At 54.8% G+C, this 15446-nt stretch overlaps 9 protein-coding genes across 9 annotated transcripts; all 9 read left to right on the top strand.

Annotated features, from left to right (window-relative positions):
- Positions 1–54: 54 nt before the first annotated feature.
- QC764_404970 (uncharacterized protein) lies at positions 55–1419 on the top strand (the record flags this gene model as incomplete). The annotated part of the gene is made up of 1 exon (XM_062946791.1): positions 55–1419. The coding sequence occupies one exon, from the start codon at positions 55–57 to the stop codon at positions 1417–1419; it is 1365 nt and encodes a 454-aa protein (XP_062800955.1).
- Positions 1420–1946: 527 nt separating this feature from the next.
- Positions 1947–3229, top strand: QC764_404980 (uncharacterized protein; the record flags this gene model as incomplete). The annotated part of the gene is made up of 2 exons (XM_062946792.1): positions 1947–2113; positions 2176–3229. 2 exons carry the CDS (start codon positions 1947–1949, stop codon positions 3227–3229), a joined length of 1221 nt encoding a protein of 406 aa, XP_062800954.1.
- Position 3230: 1 nt separating this feature from the next.
- QC764_0071300 (uncharacterized protein) lies at positions 3231–3643 on the top strand (the record flags this gene model as incomplete). Its single annotated transcript, XM_062940651.1, has 2 exons — positions 3231–3388; positions 3604–3643. 2 exons carry the CDS (start codon positions 3231–3233, stop codon positions 3641–3643), a joined length of 198 nt encoding a protein of 65 aa, XP_062800953.1.
- Positions 3644–3693: 50 nt separating this feature from the next.
- Positions 3694–4221, top strand: QC764_404990 (uncharacterized protein; the record flags this gene model as incomplete). Its single annotated transcript, XM_062946793.1, has 2 exons — positions 3694–3999; positions 4096–4221. The coding sequence occupies 2 exons, from the start codon at positions 3694–3696 to the stop codon at positions 4219–4221; spliced, it is 432 nt and encodes a 143-aa protein (XP_062800952.1).
- Positions 4222–4703: 482 nt separating this feature from the next.
- On the top strand, positions 4704–5450 carry QC764_405000 (uncharacterized protein; the record flags this gene model as incomplete). Its single annotated transcript, XM_062946794.1, has 2 exons — positions 4704–5122; positions 5182–5450. The coding sequence occupies 2 exons, from the start codon at positions 4704–4706 to the stop codon at positions 5339–5341; spliced, it is 579 nt and encodes a 192-aa protein (XP_062800951.1). The 3' UTR covers positions 5342–5450.
- A 704-nt stretch (positions 5451–6154) lies between these two features.
- Positions 6155–7267, top strand: QC764_405010 (uncharacterized protein; the record flags this gene model as incomplete). Its single annotated transcript, XM_062946795.1, has 1 exon — positions 6155–7267. The coding sequence occupies one exon, from the start codon at positions 6155–6157 to the stop codon at positions 7265–7267; it is 1113 nt and encodes a 370-aa protein (XP_062800950.1).
- Positions 7268–8179: 912 nt separating this feature from the next.
- On the top strand, positions 8180–8719 carry QC764_405015 (uncharacterized protein; the record flags this gene model as incomplete). Its single annotated transcript, XM_062946796.1, has 1 exon — positions 8180–8719. One exon carries the CDS (start codon positions 8180–8182, stop codon positions 8717–8719), a length of 540 nt encoding a protein of 179 aa, XP_062800949.1.
- A 725-nt stretch (positions 8720–9444) lies between these two features.
- On the top strand, positions 9445–11493 carry QC764_405020 (uncharacterized protein; the record flags this gene model as incomplete). Its single annotated transcript, XM_062946797.1, has 1 exon — positions 9445–11493. The coding sequence occupies one exon, from the start codon at positions 9445–9447 to the stop codon at positions 11491–11493; it is 2049 nt and encodes a 682-aa protein (XP_062800948.1).
- Positions 11494–11981: 488 nt separating this feature from the next.
- QC764_405030 (putative NRPS-like protein biosynthetic cluster) lies at positions 11982–15237 on the top strand (the record flags this gene model as incomplete). Its single annotated transcript, XM_062946798.1, has 2 exons — positions 11982–14604; positions 14666–15237. The coding sequence occupies 2 exons, from the start codon at positions 11982–11984 to the stop codon at positions 15181–15183; spliced, it is 3141 nt and encodes a 1046-aa protein (XP_062800947.1). The 3' UTR covers positions 15184–15237.
- Between the last annotated feature and the right edge of the window lie 209 nt (positions 15238–15446).

The raw sequence follows: 15446 nt of genomic DNA, 5'->3' as shown, positions 1-15446 counted from the left end.
ACGGTGGTCAAGATCCGGCAGGAGGTTGACGAAAACGTGCCGGATGCGGAGAGGATGGCGGATGCGAGAGGGATCGAGATTGGGTTGGTTGGGGACCAGGAGAAGGGCACGGCATCGTGGCGGTTTAGCTTCTTCCAAAACTCATTTGTCAGGCGGAATGGGATCTGGCAGTTTCTCAATGTCACGATCGCACCGTTGGTTGTGGCGAATTACTCTGATGGTTGGGGGCACGGGGGAGTTATGCCAGCGAGTACTGTTGATCCAGTGTTGCTGGATTACACCACGAGGGGTACCAACAAGCCTATCGCTCAGACAGCGACGGCAGACTCCCTCGAAGAGCTATCCCGTCGCCTTTCTAGGTCATATGGCTACGAAGGCGCAGAATCCATCTCCAACGCCTATGGCTTCTATATCGACTTTATCGACGGTGCCGCCTGCTCGCTCATGGCCGCCATCCACCACCCATATGCCAACAAAGAGTCACCGTTTGCCGGATTCTACCACACCCGTCAGAGAGTCCTGGAGGCATGCACACAAGCATACGGCACGTCCGCTCGTCCCACCCGATCTGCTATATCCTTTCACTGGAGGCCGCAGCCGGTGATTCACGTTTCCCAAGACGGGCGTTCAGCGAGTTTGAGAGCGAGGCTGCTGCAACCAGCCACCGACAAGACTGCAGGGACGATCAGAGGGGGCATGTACCATGACCAAATGGTGCTAGATGAGAATGGGAGCTGGAAGCTGTGGAGTTTGACGATTGATGAGTTTTACTGGACAATGAATAGCTGGAAAGAAGGCTGGGGAGGTGTGGAAGTGAGAGACAAGGACGCGCCGGATCAGCCTCCTCCCAGAGACTTGGTTAGGCAGTACCCGCCGGATCTCTGGCTGAATGAGATGGAAGGGGAAAGAGAAGTTGGGTTTATGGGAGGGAGGGAAAGGTATGTTTCTTGGCCAGAAATTCAGAGAATGTGGTTTGGGTATAGAAATCCAGTCAGTGGAGGGGTGCCGGAGAACGGATCGTACTGGCCCGGGTGTGTGCCTTGCTATCAACATAAACCCGAGTGGGGGATGACGAAGCATGGATGGCAGGAGCCGCCTACTGGACCGACGTTGGTGAGGGCCATGTTTGCGCCAGGAAATGGGAGTTCGGATGATGGGACGTTTATATCGGTCTCGGTGACACCAGGACCGGGAGAGGTGGTGGAAGGTGTGGTGAGGTTAGTTGGAGAGCAAGTTGAGCTGGAGTATGTGTTGACGGAAAAGGACGAGGGACGAGTGACGTTTGAGTTGCCGAGAAATCTGTCTGGGGGCTTTCACTTGTTGGAGGCCACGTTCTCGGGGAGCAACAGGTTGAAGCCGGGAAGAGACACGATCGATCTGACACTCCCAGGAGGACCGGGCTCGCGGTTGGGTGACTGATCGCCTCTTGGAAGGTGACCACGTCATGTCCCTCTGCGGTCAAGATTGCTTCCAGAAGCATTTGACTCCTTTTTCTATTTTTTATTTTTTCAAGCCCCGGAGGATTTGTTCCAAAAATGCGCCCTGCATGATGGTCTGTGCCTTCGACAGGGGCCCAAGGCGAACACCTTGATTTGGGTCGAGGTGGGGAGCTGAGCATGAAATAATTGCCCAATTGGGCCGTTTCTTCTTTTCTATCAAGCATATCCAATCGTATCCAACATCTTGCCATTCCGCTTCGTCTGTGGTTGGTCAGCCTCCAGCAAGCAATCTCAAGTGCCTCAATAGTTCAACGTTCCCGAGGGTCTGGATCGCCAAAACAACACTATCGAACAGCCCCTGTTTCTGCCGCCGCAAACACCAGATGACCATGAGAGTAGGTATGGGATAAAAGGGTCTGGGCCCTCGATCAAAACAAAAGGTTGCCCATGTTCTTTCACTAATCAAACTCCGTGTCACTCTTTTGATTTCTGTCACTCGTTTTAGCCATGAAGAACTTTGGGGCTGTTGCTCTGACTGGTGCTGCCCTGCTGCAGGTAGCTTCTGCTGCTTGCTGTCGCAGCAACAACTGTTTGAAAGCGGTTGTCTTGGCCAATGATGATGGAATTGCTGATTGTTCGGCCAATCTGGTCGTTACCTTGACACCCTCTGCTGTGTAAGTTGCCCTGGACCGCAGCGAGTGTACTATACCCAAAGGTACTGACGAGTCAAATGCAGCACCTTGACTGAGACATTGACGGTGATCGAGAGCGCAGTCGAAACTGCTTTGTTCACTGAGACGTCAACCGAAACCGCATCGACCGAAACAGTCCTCTTCACTGAGACGACCACAATCACGGCTGCCACACAGACAAGTATCGTCCTCGAAACCACCACAGTTCCCGTTACTACCACCGTCGTCGAATCGGCCTCGGCCGTCACCACGACTGCGTTCGTCTATCAACAGCAGATGACGGCTCGCGATGTTGCGTCTTCTCTCCCCGAGTATGTCACGGCTGTGTGTGCCGACTGGGAGAAGTATGTCAAGGCCTGCAGTTGCGTCGGCATTGAACCCTCCACCGTCACGGCAGCCGCAGCGACCGAGACTGTCACCGTGACAGCTGGTGACGCCATCACCACGACTGTGGCCACACTCTCTAGCACCCAGACCGACGTCATCACTGTCACGGAGACTATCTCGGCCACTGTCACGGACATCGTCTCCGCCACAGAATTGGCAACCGTTACCGACACTGTCACTGCTTCCGAGACGACTACTGTCCTCACAACGTCGACCCCTACGAGCGTGGTATCGCTCGCGTGCAAGCCAACGGGCACGGTATTCCTGGCCTCTGTTTCGCCATATTGGGACGGATCGACCCGGTGGATGAACGTCGTCAACAGCAACATCGTGGCCTGGCAGAGCTTTGCCGGCGGTCGTCCAAGTTCGACATCATTCACTGCCATCTGGACCACTGATAGCAACGGTTACTTGGGACTCAAGTACCCTACAGGAAACACGGAGGCCCTGGAGGCGTATGTCAGCAAGAGCCCTACCGGCCCCTCGGTGCAAGTGGTGGTCAGGACAAAGTCTGTTGTTGAGGCTGCTGTCGCGGCCGGCACACACGAGAGAGTGAAGGCGTGCATTAACCCCGTCACCAACGAAGTGTACATGTCAGGGCGGGGGAGGATGAACATTCTGGAGTGTGGCAATGGTCTGTATCTGTCCAGTGGCACCACGGGCTCAGACATTCGGCCAGACTGCCACTTGATCAAGCCCAAGGACAGTTGAAATGTTTTTTCCCGCAATGGTAGGCGTGGAGACAATCGTTGATGGCATCCAAGTATTTGACCCTGGTAGCAAGAACAAAGCGATGCATCACCCCCATGTTTCCTTGCGAACCCTCCCAAGCTTGTGCGATATCTTCTGGTATGTGAACGTGATTAAAAGGTAGGTTAACCCGCAGCTGGTTTCCACACTGTATCCAGACAAGTCCCTTACTCATCATCACAATCGTAAAGCTTTATTTCAGCCCTATGGAGGTTCACGAACTGTTACACACTAGGACAAACGCCCAGAAACAGTACGTAATAGTTTCGTTTTCGTCATTCTGGAGTTGTATCACGCCAGAATGGCAACACCTATTCACTTACATACAATTACAGAGAGGCTGGTAGACATCTGAACTTCAACACCTCGCTGTAACCTCACCTGCACACTACAAAATATTTCTCTTGAGCATTGCCGGAATCACAATGTTCAAGTTCACCACCCGCCTCACCACAACCGCACGCCAAGCCACCCGGCGCCGATTCTCAACCACCCCCGCCCGCTTCCAGATACTCCCTGTAAAAGTCACCGGCACCGGCACTGGTACCCTTCAAAAAGTTTCAGTTCCAGGGAAGCCATACACCTTCACGGCGGACACCTATCCCGTTCTCGGCGGCGCTGACTCGGCCCCCTCACCGGTTGTCTATTCCCTTGCCAGTCTGAGCGCATGCAACCAAGTCACTGGCTCTGTTGTCGCGAGTAATCATGGGATCAAGCTTGGAAAGTGGGACGTGAGCGTCGAAGCGCAGCTTCCAACGGCTGTGCTGGTCAACGGGGAGCAGGGGAACCCGAACTGGGAGAGTCTGAAGCTGAGTGTGCGGGTGCAGACGGATGTGGAGGGGGACAAGTTTGACAAGTTTGTTTCTGAAGTGGAGAGGAGATGCCCGATTACACAGTTGTTCAAGTTGAGTGGTGTCAAGTATGAGAGCGAGTGGGTTAATGAGAAGCTGTGAGGGTTTTATGCCGGGGGGGAGCGAGGAGGCTTGAAGCCAGTAGGATGTTGCGGTGGGAAGCGACAGAGCAATGGGCTTGAAACATATAGCGCCTATGTATTTCGTGTTCATAGACAGTCTCGATGCTTGCATATCGAGGAAGCGTGTTCTTTGAGCACAGGTTACGCCTTCAGTCAGCCACACCGAAGGTTACCACAATCATGCCACGTTGTAAGCGCGGAGAACACTGTTGGCAGACGCGTGCAGCCACTAGGGCTTTGATAGGCCGCAATGCCGCTAGGAAAGTAAACAGGGGTGTGGGTGGCGTGACTCGTGAGGTGAGAAGCTGAAAGCCGAATCGGATTCTTTTGGAGATACCAAACTTCCCCAGGCGCGTCAATCCTCGGGTATTAAAAAGCTGGTGCGGAGTACTTGGCACTCTTTTGACGTTCCCCCAGAGTCCTCCCAGGTTCCCATCTCGTCGTACTCTACGCAACATCAAAATGAAAGCCTCCGTCGTCACCCTTATAACGCTCCTGAGCTTCTCGACCGCCACCCCACACAAACGAAGAGATGGCAAATGCGGGGGGCCTCCAGATCCAATCAAAACGTGCACAAAGACGCTCGAGGCCTTGAAATGGACAGTCGACGACTTCGACTTCCATGCCTCTTACGTCTTCACCAACCCGGCCCACCAGAACTCGTGGGGTTATGTCAACTTCAACGTTTCCAACGATGTCGTGCCCTACACCGCTTCGTGCAGTGCTTCTAGCAGCCAGCTGTCCGACTTCTTCTATGGGACCGTCGAGTATGCGTGCACACTGGCGGGAACTGGTGTGCCGGCTGGGGCGAAGGTTGGATTCAAATTCAGCAGACCTGCTGGCACGTTGGAGATCAGTGAGACTATTGACTGCAGTGACAAGTAGGTTACCCAATGCATTATGTACACCTGGTAGCCAGCTCACTGACAAACATGAGCAGGCTGTTTTCTGTGAGCGGAGCGACCACCTTAACCCTGTCATGCACCGACGTGACAACGGAGAATCCTAGCTGGACGCCTGGACAAATATACAGCGCTCGCGAGATCAAATGCGCGCCAGTTGATGTTACGATTGGAGCGGGGAGTGTGACGGCACTGTAAAGACTGTCGGCACGTGTATCTATGATGAAAGAATTGGAGATTTGTCAACGGTTGGGTATCAGACTGCATGCACTCTTATCGAAGAAGGTGAAGAAAGTAAAAGTTCGAGACAGGCAGGTCAACCAGTGCCTACCCTGGCCTTCCAAATCCATGCGCATTGTCACCGGCATGATTACTACTTTATAGCAAACGTCATCGGTTCGGTCAGACACCTATAATAGGAGCAAGCCCCTGATACCAGATCCCTTCAGCTCTGTCTCACTTAACCACCACCCTCTTCATTCCTTGCAACGACGTCATTGCATTCCCCAAGGTCCCACGGTACGCAGCACAACTGGGCGTATTCGACAATCCTTCCGGCCGTATGACCTGGGACAAGAGATCGATCGCCGCAAGTGCCGGTCTACGCATGGCAAAAGCCCGCCAAGAAAGGTGCCAACCCGCCAAGAAGTCACAGCTATAGCAAATATATGTTGATAATCCCGGCGCCCCTGGAGGGGAGAGGTCACTTGCCTCTTTCATACACCACCGACCAGCCAAGACCCGGGACAAGAACTGCGGAGTGGTATTCTCTACCTGTTTGTTTATCGGCTATAAGTCCACCAATACGTGCGAAGAGCCTGAACAAGGTCAGGAGTTGTTGATCCCTTGGTTTCTTGAATAGGCTATTGCCGCAGCACCAACCGACCTAATTCCCATAACAAGCACTGAGTAACAACAGCTTCTATATAGTTCGACCCATCTGCCCAACCACCCTGAAGAGGCTGTCACCTCTTTTCTGGCCAGGCACTGAATAGCAAAGAGCCAGTAACCATGAGATTCGGACTTTCTACCGCCTACGCCCTGGCGATGGTAACCGGTGCTTGGGCAGCACCATCGACCGTGACAGCTCGTCAGAACTCCCCATTCAACACGGCAGTGATCACCGACTTTGCCGAACCATGGGCTCTTGCTTTCCTGCCTGATAACCGCATCCTCGTGACCGAGAAGAGGGGCCAGCTGCGTCTTGTTGATCCAAACACCAAGGCCAAGGGCACCATCACCGGTGTGCCTTCAGTCCGCTACGGAGGCCAGGGTGGATTCGGAGACGTCGCCCTGCACCCCCGCTTCTCTGAGAACAACCTGGTATACATCAGCTATGCCGAAGCCGGCACCGGAGGGTCTGGCGCTGCGGTTGCGCGGGCCAGGCTGGTGCTCAACACCAGCGGCGGCGGCGCTCTGCAAAACGTCGAGGTCATCTGGCGCCAGTCGCAAAAGGTCAACGGCGACGGTCACTTCGCCCACCGCATCCTCTTCGACTCCAACTCTACCCTCTGGATCTCATCCGGAGAGAGGCAGCAGTTTGACCCTGCTCAGTCCATGACTTCCAACCTCGGCAAGATCATCCGCTTGAACGACGACGGAACGGTCGCGGCCGGCAACCCGTTCACTGGCACAGTCGGTAGTCAAGTCTGGGCACTGGGTGTCCGCAACCCCCTGGGCATCGACTTCGACGAGCAGGGCCGTCTTTGGGAGGTTGAGATGGGACCGATGGGCGGTGATGAGCTCAACCTGATTGAGAGAGGCGGCAACTATGGATGGCCGATTGTGTCCCAGGGCAACCACTACGACGGCCGGCCTATCCCGAACCACAATACACGCCCCGAGTTCATTGCGCCCAAAGCCTTCTGGAACCCCGTCATCTCCCCATCCAGCGTGATTATCTACAAGGGTGACCTGTTCCGCAACTGGAGGGGCAATGCCATCATCAGTGCCCTCGGAGCTCAGGGCTTGGTGCGCGTGGAGATTACCGGCAACACGGCGCGGGAGGCTCAGCGCATCTCACTCGGACGACGCATTCGCTGTGTCCGACAGGGGTCTGATGGCGCATTGTGGGTGCTGGAGGATGGTGCCGGTGGAAGACTTCTCAAGCTCACTCCCCGTTGAATGGGTTGAAACCTGAGCACACTTGTGAGATAGCAGCTGCCAACCATAGTATATAAAGCTCAGTTGGGGCAGACATCTAGCTTGTCGGACTGAACATTCAAGTGCTTTTATTTCTAGTTCATAGATAAATTCACGGATGCAGCCAGTCGAAGACAGTTCTCATCATCAACCATTGTGTAGCCAAGATTAAGGAGAGCTGCGGCTGACTGCCCAGCATCGATTCCCTGCTTTTGGGATCTGTGATGATAACTCGGTGTTATGCCCCTTTCATCATTATCTAACCAGCCGCAGCTACAAGAATCAGCCTCAAAGTCTCATGTGTTTCTGGAAATGATTTTCGGATTTGCGGCTGATGGTGTTCACCAATTGTCTTTTCGAAAACCACCCTGAGTTTGTTACACCACCAACAGCTGCCACGCCACAGCCACCGTCAGATAGATGGCTTGCCCAAAACGTTCAATGAGATGGAAATGGTATTCATCCTAGATGCGCATGCTTTTGTCCGGCGGTGTTAAGCCAGGCGGGAGAGACATAGAATATCATCAACGCCGAACTCATAACAAGACGCCTGTTGTTGAACCAATGCTTGCGCGGATGTACGCCAAGACGTCTGTCGGATTTGCGAAGCATGCCGAAGGCTGTTGACTTCTTGCTCGTGATAGTATTATTTTTGCCTGGCTGAAATGATGAGACGCCTCTGATGATCATGAGCGGTTCATGACTGAAAGAAGAGGCATCCTGGGAGGGACAAGACCCAAAGACAGGAGCTTTTCTCGTCTATAAGTACAAGCACCCATCCTCACGACATGTCGACTCTCAATTCATCAACTCGAACTCAACAGCTAAGCACTAAACACAAGTCTCAGAATCGCCAACCTTCATAGTTGAACCGCCCCATCTATTCACCCCAAAATGAAGCTCTCACTCCTTCTCCTCGGCCTCCTCACGGCCATCCAAGCCTCCCCAGCTCCGGCCCCGGTCCCGGCCCCAGTCTCAGCCATTGAAGTCCGCTCGCCCACCGACCTCTCCGCCCGTGAAAAGGTCGTCTCCCGCACCATCAACCTTTCCTCCACCCTCGTCATCCGCGACGACGAGCCCTGGCCGGTCAACCACAGAACATACACCCGCACCCACACCCTCGCCCCCGTCATCGTCGGCACCAAGACCGGGTACACCCAGAAAGTCACCTACGAGGCCAGAGTCGGCGGCGAGATCCGCGTCGAGGTGCACTTGACCCTGACGCTTCGCCCTTCTGACTTGTCGGTGCTTGTCAACTACCAGATGCTGCTGTTTGAGGGGACCAGCACCAGCACCAAGGATCTCGACGGGAAGATTGAGGGCTCGCGTCGGGTTTTCAAGAACACGGATGGGATGATCAAGAATACGGTGCACAACACTGATGAGGGTGGTGATCGGGCTGGGTTGGAGCTCAAGGTTGTCAATGCCCCTTGATTCCCGTCATGTAAAGGCCATGGTGAAGTGCAGGAAGCTATTGGAAGTGTGGCAATCTGGAGGGTCAGCGAGTACACGAGCAGTTTGGCCAAGCTTTGCGGAGGAAAGGGAGATTTTCTATTTTCTGTACACCGCCCGTACTGTCTCCAATGTTCGTTTCCGTTCTAGTAAATCGATCAGACACTCTTTCCTACCTTTCCTCGAATCTGTCATACACCTATCTTCTAATTCCATTGAGGGCGAATCCAATAAGGCATGCACATGGTGCCGCTCAAGAACCGGAGATTCGACTCGGGCCACTTTTCCAGCTGACAAAGGACCGGCGAGACGGGATGTTGGGTCGTGATTATTTTCCTCGCTTGGAAAACCTACACCCTCCAACATCCTATCGGCGACCCGGGAAAGTGGCGTAGAATGCTCTGTCGTGTAGCCCGGCATCGGCTGATATCTCACGTGGAAATTTGGCCCAATGCCGTTATAGGCCTTGTGCTGTACCTGCGAATGCAAGTCAGCAGCTCTATTGAAATTCCGGCCACCGCCGCGCGGTGAAAGACTGCAGCGGACATCGTTCCCAATTGGTTCCCAGTGGACTGCCCCTGTTAACGGCAAGGGGGTGACCAGCGGGGAAAGGGGTCCCTGTCTGGGCCGGTAGCCAGTCCGGGGCCTTGTGGCAGCGTTAGTCCAGTCTTGGGTAGTATTTTCGGTATGGTTGGTTCTTCAACACCATGCCATTGTGCTGCAGGTTGTGCTTTAGCTGGGATTCTTCGGGCGGAGGGGGGACAACTCCTATAAAGGCCGACATCGTTGGTTCGGTGAGTTCATCCCTCCCTGATAGCTTCACTCATAATCCTTTCAGCGGCCTCAACATGGTCACAGTCAACCTCCGGGCGACAACTGTCGCAGCTGTACTGACTGTTCTAGCTGACCAAACGACGGCAACATGCCCCTCCCGTTTCTCCTGGGAGAACAATGTCTTGACCAAAGCGGCCATCAACAGCACCAACAACGCAGAGCTCTTTGACTTTGGTCCCGTCGAGGGCACGCCGGCGAGCTCCAAAATCATCGGTGGCATCCCAAGACCGAGATGCAAAACCTTCCCCGGAGATCCCCTCTGGCCATCCAACTCGGTGTGGAACCTCCTCAACCTGACGCTCGGGGGCGCGCTCATCAAGACAGTTCCCCTCGCCGCTCCATGCTACAGCGACTGGCCTCAGTACGACGCCGCTCAGTGTGAATACGTCAAAACAAACTGGAACAGACCGCAGCTCCATGTCGAGGACCCAACTTCGGCCATGTTCCCGCTCTGGCAAGGGCAAACCTGTATGCCCTTGGATCACCCCAGCCAGATCTACGACAACTGCACCTTGGGAGGGTATGCATCCTATTCCGTCGCCGTTACCAAGGTATCCCAGATTCAGCTGGCACTCAACTTTGCTCGCGCAACCAACATCCGGCTGGTGGTGAAGAACACGGGTCATGATTTCGCCGACAAGTCTATGGGTGCTGGTTCGCTGTCTATCTGGACTCACAAGCTCAAAGATATCCAGTACATTCCGGATTACACCTGCAACGGACACTCGGGGCCAGCTCTCAAGCTCGGTTCCGGGGTAGAGACAGAGGAAGTCTACCAAGCTGCCGAGGCACACAACGTCACCGTCGTTGGCGGTGAGTGCAGAACTGTGGGTATGGCGGGCGGGTATATCGCCGGAGGCGGCCACTCCCCCATGTCTTCGCTTGTAGGCATGGGTGCCGACCAAGTTCTCTCGCTCGACGTCGTACTTCCCAACGGTCGTTTCGTCACCGCCAGCCAAAGCTCGTACCCCGATCTGTTCTGGGCTCTCCGAGGAGGCGGTGGCAGCACCTATGGTGTGGTCACCTCGGTGACTGTCAAGGCCTACCCTCAGATCCCCGTTTCGACTCTCGGCTTCGTCTTTGGCACCTCCCCCAATGTCACAGCGGACACTTTCTGGGCTGGTGTGGAAGCATACACAACCTATTTCGACACCTTCACTGCGGTCGGCGCCTACGGGTACTGGCTCATTGTAAATATTGGCCCGGGCCAGTTCTTCTTCAGCATGAACCCCCTGTGGGGAGGCAACATGACGCTCGCTCAATTCCAACCTCTTATCCAGCCCTTCTTGGACGACCTCGCCAATCTCGGCATTTCTATTGATCCTGTCTGGAACGAATACCCCAGCTTATACCAAGCACACTCTGGCACTTTCCCCCCAGAGAACGTGGGAGGGGCTGACAACCGCGCCGCATCTCGGCTCTTCCCAAAAGACAACTTCATCAACCCAACCAAGAGGAACGAAACGATGGCTGCTGTGCGGTATGCCGTCGAGGCAGGCGGTATCTTGATTGGCTACAACATCCGTGCTGCCCCCAACTCAGCCGTGAACCAGACCAACAGTGTCAACCCCGCCTGGAGAGAGACAACCGGCTTCTTCATTCTCGCAGCTGCCTGGCCTGCCGATGCCAGCCCTGCCGTCATCCAAGCGCAGAGCAACATTTTAACGAATGACTGGATGGCGAGGTGGAGACAGGTGAGCCCAGGGGCGGGAAGCTACCTGTCCGAGGGTGATATCAATGAGCCGAACTGGCAACAGTCTTTCTACGGCTCGCACTATCCGAGACTGCTCCAACTGAAGAAGAAGTATGATCCGACTGGCTTGTTCTACGCGCATACAGCTGTCGGAAGCGAGGACTGGGAGGTAGAAGGACAGCTGCCGGGGCTGCCGACTCAGAACGGGCGTTTGTGCAAAAAGCCTTGAGTGTTCCTGTGTATCTAGATATCTCTGAAGAAAGGCTTGTTTCCCAACCACCTCAACAGACGTTTTGTGTTGGTAGAACGCCATGCCGGTAAGCACCGCATGAAATGTCTTTTGTCTGCAGCAGCCATAGGCCGTGTCTGTCATGAAAGCGCTAGCTGAGAACGCCCACTACCCGAAACCGTGATTCGGATCATGATGTGTTCGATATCATATGATCATCCTCGGGCCGTGCATGACTTTGACCTATCCGTAGCACAGGTACCGCCTGCGTGGTGTCGGAGTCCACTCTGCATGTTCAGACCACAAAAAGTTGAGAGGAGGATCCGATGAGTGAGCGGCCTTCAGGGTCTGGCCGAGACATGACGTGAATGCACGTCATGAATGTCTGAACACGGTCGCCACGGACCTCCAAGCGCGGGATAAAACACCCCCATACCTGAGCAATTCCATATCTTCACAACAAGTCTTCAAGAAACTCGTCGTTCAACATGTTGTCCCCTACCGTCCTTGTCGACCGTCTGGCCGTAGACAAACCGGACGACGTGTGGGCCAAAATCCCCGTGACTCCATTCCAAGGTGAAGCCGGCTGGGAGGACATCACCTTTTCCCTCCTCAAAAATGCCGTCGACGCGACGTCTGATTTCATCGTCCGGAAATTTGGGCCAGGAGAGACTGAGGAGGTGCTTGCTTACATGGGTATTAATGATATCCGGTACCCCTTTGTCATTCTCGGCGCCCTCAAGGCAGGCTACAGGACCCTTTCACCGTCACCCCGTAACTCAAAACAGGGGAACTTGGCGCTCCTCAGGACAACAAAATGCTCAAAGTTTCTTTGCTCGGGGGAATTCTTTTCTCATATCGCCAAGCTGTCGACATCCATGCCGAGCCTCCAAATGCTCCAGATCCCAACCGTCGACGAACTTCTCATGCCGTTCACCCCCGCTTCGACAACTCCAAAGGGACGGGCTAGCTACTCAGACCATGAGACTCTCATAATCCTCCACACAAGCGGCACAACCGGCCTCCCCAAGCCCATCCACATCAAGGCCGGCGTCTTTTCCACCTTTGAGACGATCACATCGATCCCCACCCCGCCAGGCCGCACCAGCACCCACTGTTCTCTCCTCCTCACCCGCCTCGTCTTATCCGTGACTCCCTTTTTCCACATCTTTGGCATAAACTTCCTCCTCCGTGCCCTCCACTACCAAAAGCCCATCGTCCTCCTCCCAGCCGACAAGCCACCCACAGCGGAGCTTATCCTGGAATGTATCGTCAAGACCAAGCCCAGCGCCCTTGCCTCGGCCCCTTCTATGATAGAGGACATCTGCCGCCTCCCGACTGGCCTCTCCGTCCTCTCCACTCTGGACTTTGTGTTTTACGGTGGCGCCCCTCTGGCAGAAGCGTGCGGGAACCAAATCTCAGAGGTGACTTCCCTCTACAACGGCATCGGATCCACCGAGGCCTTCTTCATGCCTACGCTCCGGCTCAAAGACCCCAAAGACTGGCAGTATTTCGAGTGGAACCTAGAGGCTGGCATGGTGATGGAGCCGACGGAGGAGAACCCCAACTTGGCAGAGGCGGTGATCAAGCGGCGTCCAGATGGCAAGTACCAGTTTGCCTTTTGGAACTTTCCGGAATTGCAAGAATGGCGGACTCATGACCTGTTTGAGGAGCATCCCATCAAGAAGGGGCTGTGGAAGTTCGTCGGGAGGCTGGATGATATCATTGTCTTGAGTAACGGAGAAAAGGTCAACCCGGTGGCGTTTGAGAAGATTGTTGATGGCCATCCGTGGGTTCAGGGGGCTTTGATGCTTGGCGCGGGACATTTCCAAGCAGGGATACTGATTGAGCCATCAAAGAATCATCAGGGTGATGACAAGGACGAGTTTATCGACAAGATCTGGCCGGTGATCGAGGAGGCCAACGCCGAGTATCCTGCGTATGCGAGAGTGTGGAGGTCAACAATTATGTTGACCAAGCCAGAAAAGCCGTTCAAACGAGCTTCCAAAGGCTCCATGATGAGACAGGCGACGTGTAAGCTGTACGAAACCGAGATCGAGCAGCTTTACAAGACACAGGAAATGGCCGTCGAGGAATCTGATGCAGCAGGCCAAAGCAATGATGATGTTCAAGAACTTGTTCGGAAAACCGTCCGCTCTGTCCTCGGAAGTCGGGCGGCAAGGCTGACTGATGATGCCAATATTTTCCAACTGGGCGCCGACTCGTTGCAGGCATTGCAGCTTAGCCGTATCTTGACTTCGTCTCGCCTTAAATGCAACGCCAAAACAGTCTATGACAATCCGACTGTCGCCCAGTTAGCAAAGGCAGTCAGTGCTTCTAAAAAAGACCAAAGCCCTGAGAATGCGGTCTCCCGCGAAGAGCGCATGTCAGCCATGATCTACCGCCACTCGCGCTTCCCGAAGTTGGCATCACCCCCCTCACCTCCCAAGTCACCGCCCGCAACCTTCAACGTCCTCCTCATCGGCTCGACCGGATCGTTGGGAAGTTACATTCTCAAAGAGCTCCTAGACACACCGGACATATCCCAGATCTTCTGCCTCAATCGCTCTGTGAACGCCCGAGAGCGTCAACAAAAGTCCTTTGACGATCGTGGTCTTGGTTCCATCTCCCCATCCCGAGTCCAGTACTTCACAGGTGAAACCTCGGCGCCCAACTTTGGCCTCGAGTTCCCTCATGACTTCGCCTCTCTCCAGCAGCAAACCGACATGATCATCATCAATGCCTGGCCCGTCAACTTCAACAGCACACTCGAGGCTTTTGAGCCCGTCATCGCCGGCACAAAGCAGTGCGCCGACTTTTCTTCAGGCTCCCCTCGCAAACCTCACATCGTGTTCATCTCCTCCGTCGCAAGCATCCTCAACTGGGCTGCCGTTCGCCACATCCCCGAAGACGGCAGCGAGATCATCATCGGCGAAGACTGGGACCCGGACAACAGCCTCCCGGCCAAACAGGGATATGGCGAGTCAAAACACGTCGCGGCATCCATCTTATCCAACGCCCTCCACGCAGGCCACATCAACTCGGTCGCCGTCCTCCGAGTCGGCCAGCTCGCCGGAGCAGCTGAAAAGTCCGGTGTTTGGAACCGACAAGGTGTGCCGCCCTTTTCCCCCTACTCCCGTCCGTGAGTAGACACCTAACCTTTGCCCAAAAGAATGGCTCCCCTCCCTCCTCAAAACCTCCACCGCAACCCTCCACCTCCCCTCCTCCCTCCCCTCCCCCATCGACTGGGTCCCCACCGACCTCGCCGCCCGCGCCGTCGTCGACCTCTCCCTCTCCTCCTATCACCGCTCCACCGCCACCGTCCAAACCTTCAACCTCGTCAACCCCCACACAATCTCCTGGTCCTTCCTCGTCCCCGGAATCCAAGAGTTCTACTCTCCCACCCGCAACATCAGAATAATCCCCTATACCGACTGGGTCGACGAGCTGAAGCGCATTAGCCCCACAGCCACCGATGAGCAGATCGAGCAGATGCCCGCGTTGAAACTCCTCGACTTCTTCGAGGGACTAAACAAGGCACCTGCTGCCAGCACAGGCGGAGAGGAGCGCAAGCAGGTCGAGGTGAGGTTCGCGACGGGACACGCCGTGGCAAAGAGCAAGGCGATGGCGGGGATGGGTGCGATCAACGGTCGGATGATGAGGAAGTGGATGGAAGAATGGGGATTTTAAAAGAACGTTTCAGATCGAGTCACCTGGAAAACGCGAAGAGAGGAAGGAAGGCACGCAATGACAAACAGGACTGCTTTTGGTGCACCCCAACCCTTCCTCGGCTTGTTCACCCCCTGAATTGTTGCTTGGGTGGGTGCCCCTTATCCAACCCCCAAAGAAGCAGGACAATAGATACCTCCAAGCCAAAACCGCAGTTAAAAGATGTTTCTTTGTTGCTTCTTTGACACAGCACCAACGTTTATCATCGCGCTTCTCCTTACGCC

Source organism: Podospora pseudoanserina, chromosome 4, assembly GCF_035222485.1.
Source record: "Podospora pseudoanserina strain CBS 124.78 chromosome 4, whole genome shotgun sequence".
Taxonomy (NCBI): domain Eukaryota; kingdom Fungi; phylum Ascomycota; class Sordariomycetes; order Sordariales; family Podosporaceae; genus Podospora; species Podospora pseudoanserina.
This window is presented reverse-complemented; position numbering and strand designations above follow the sequence as displayed.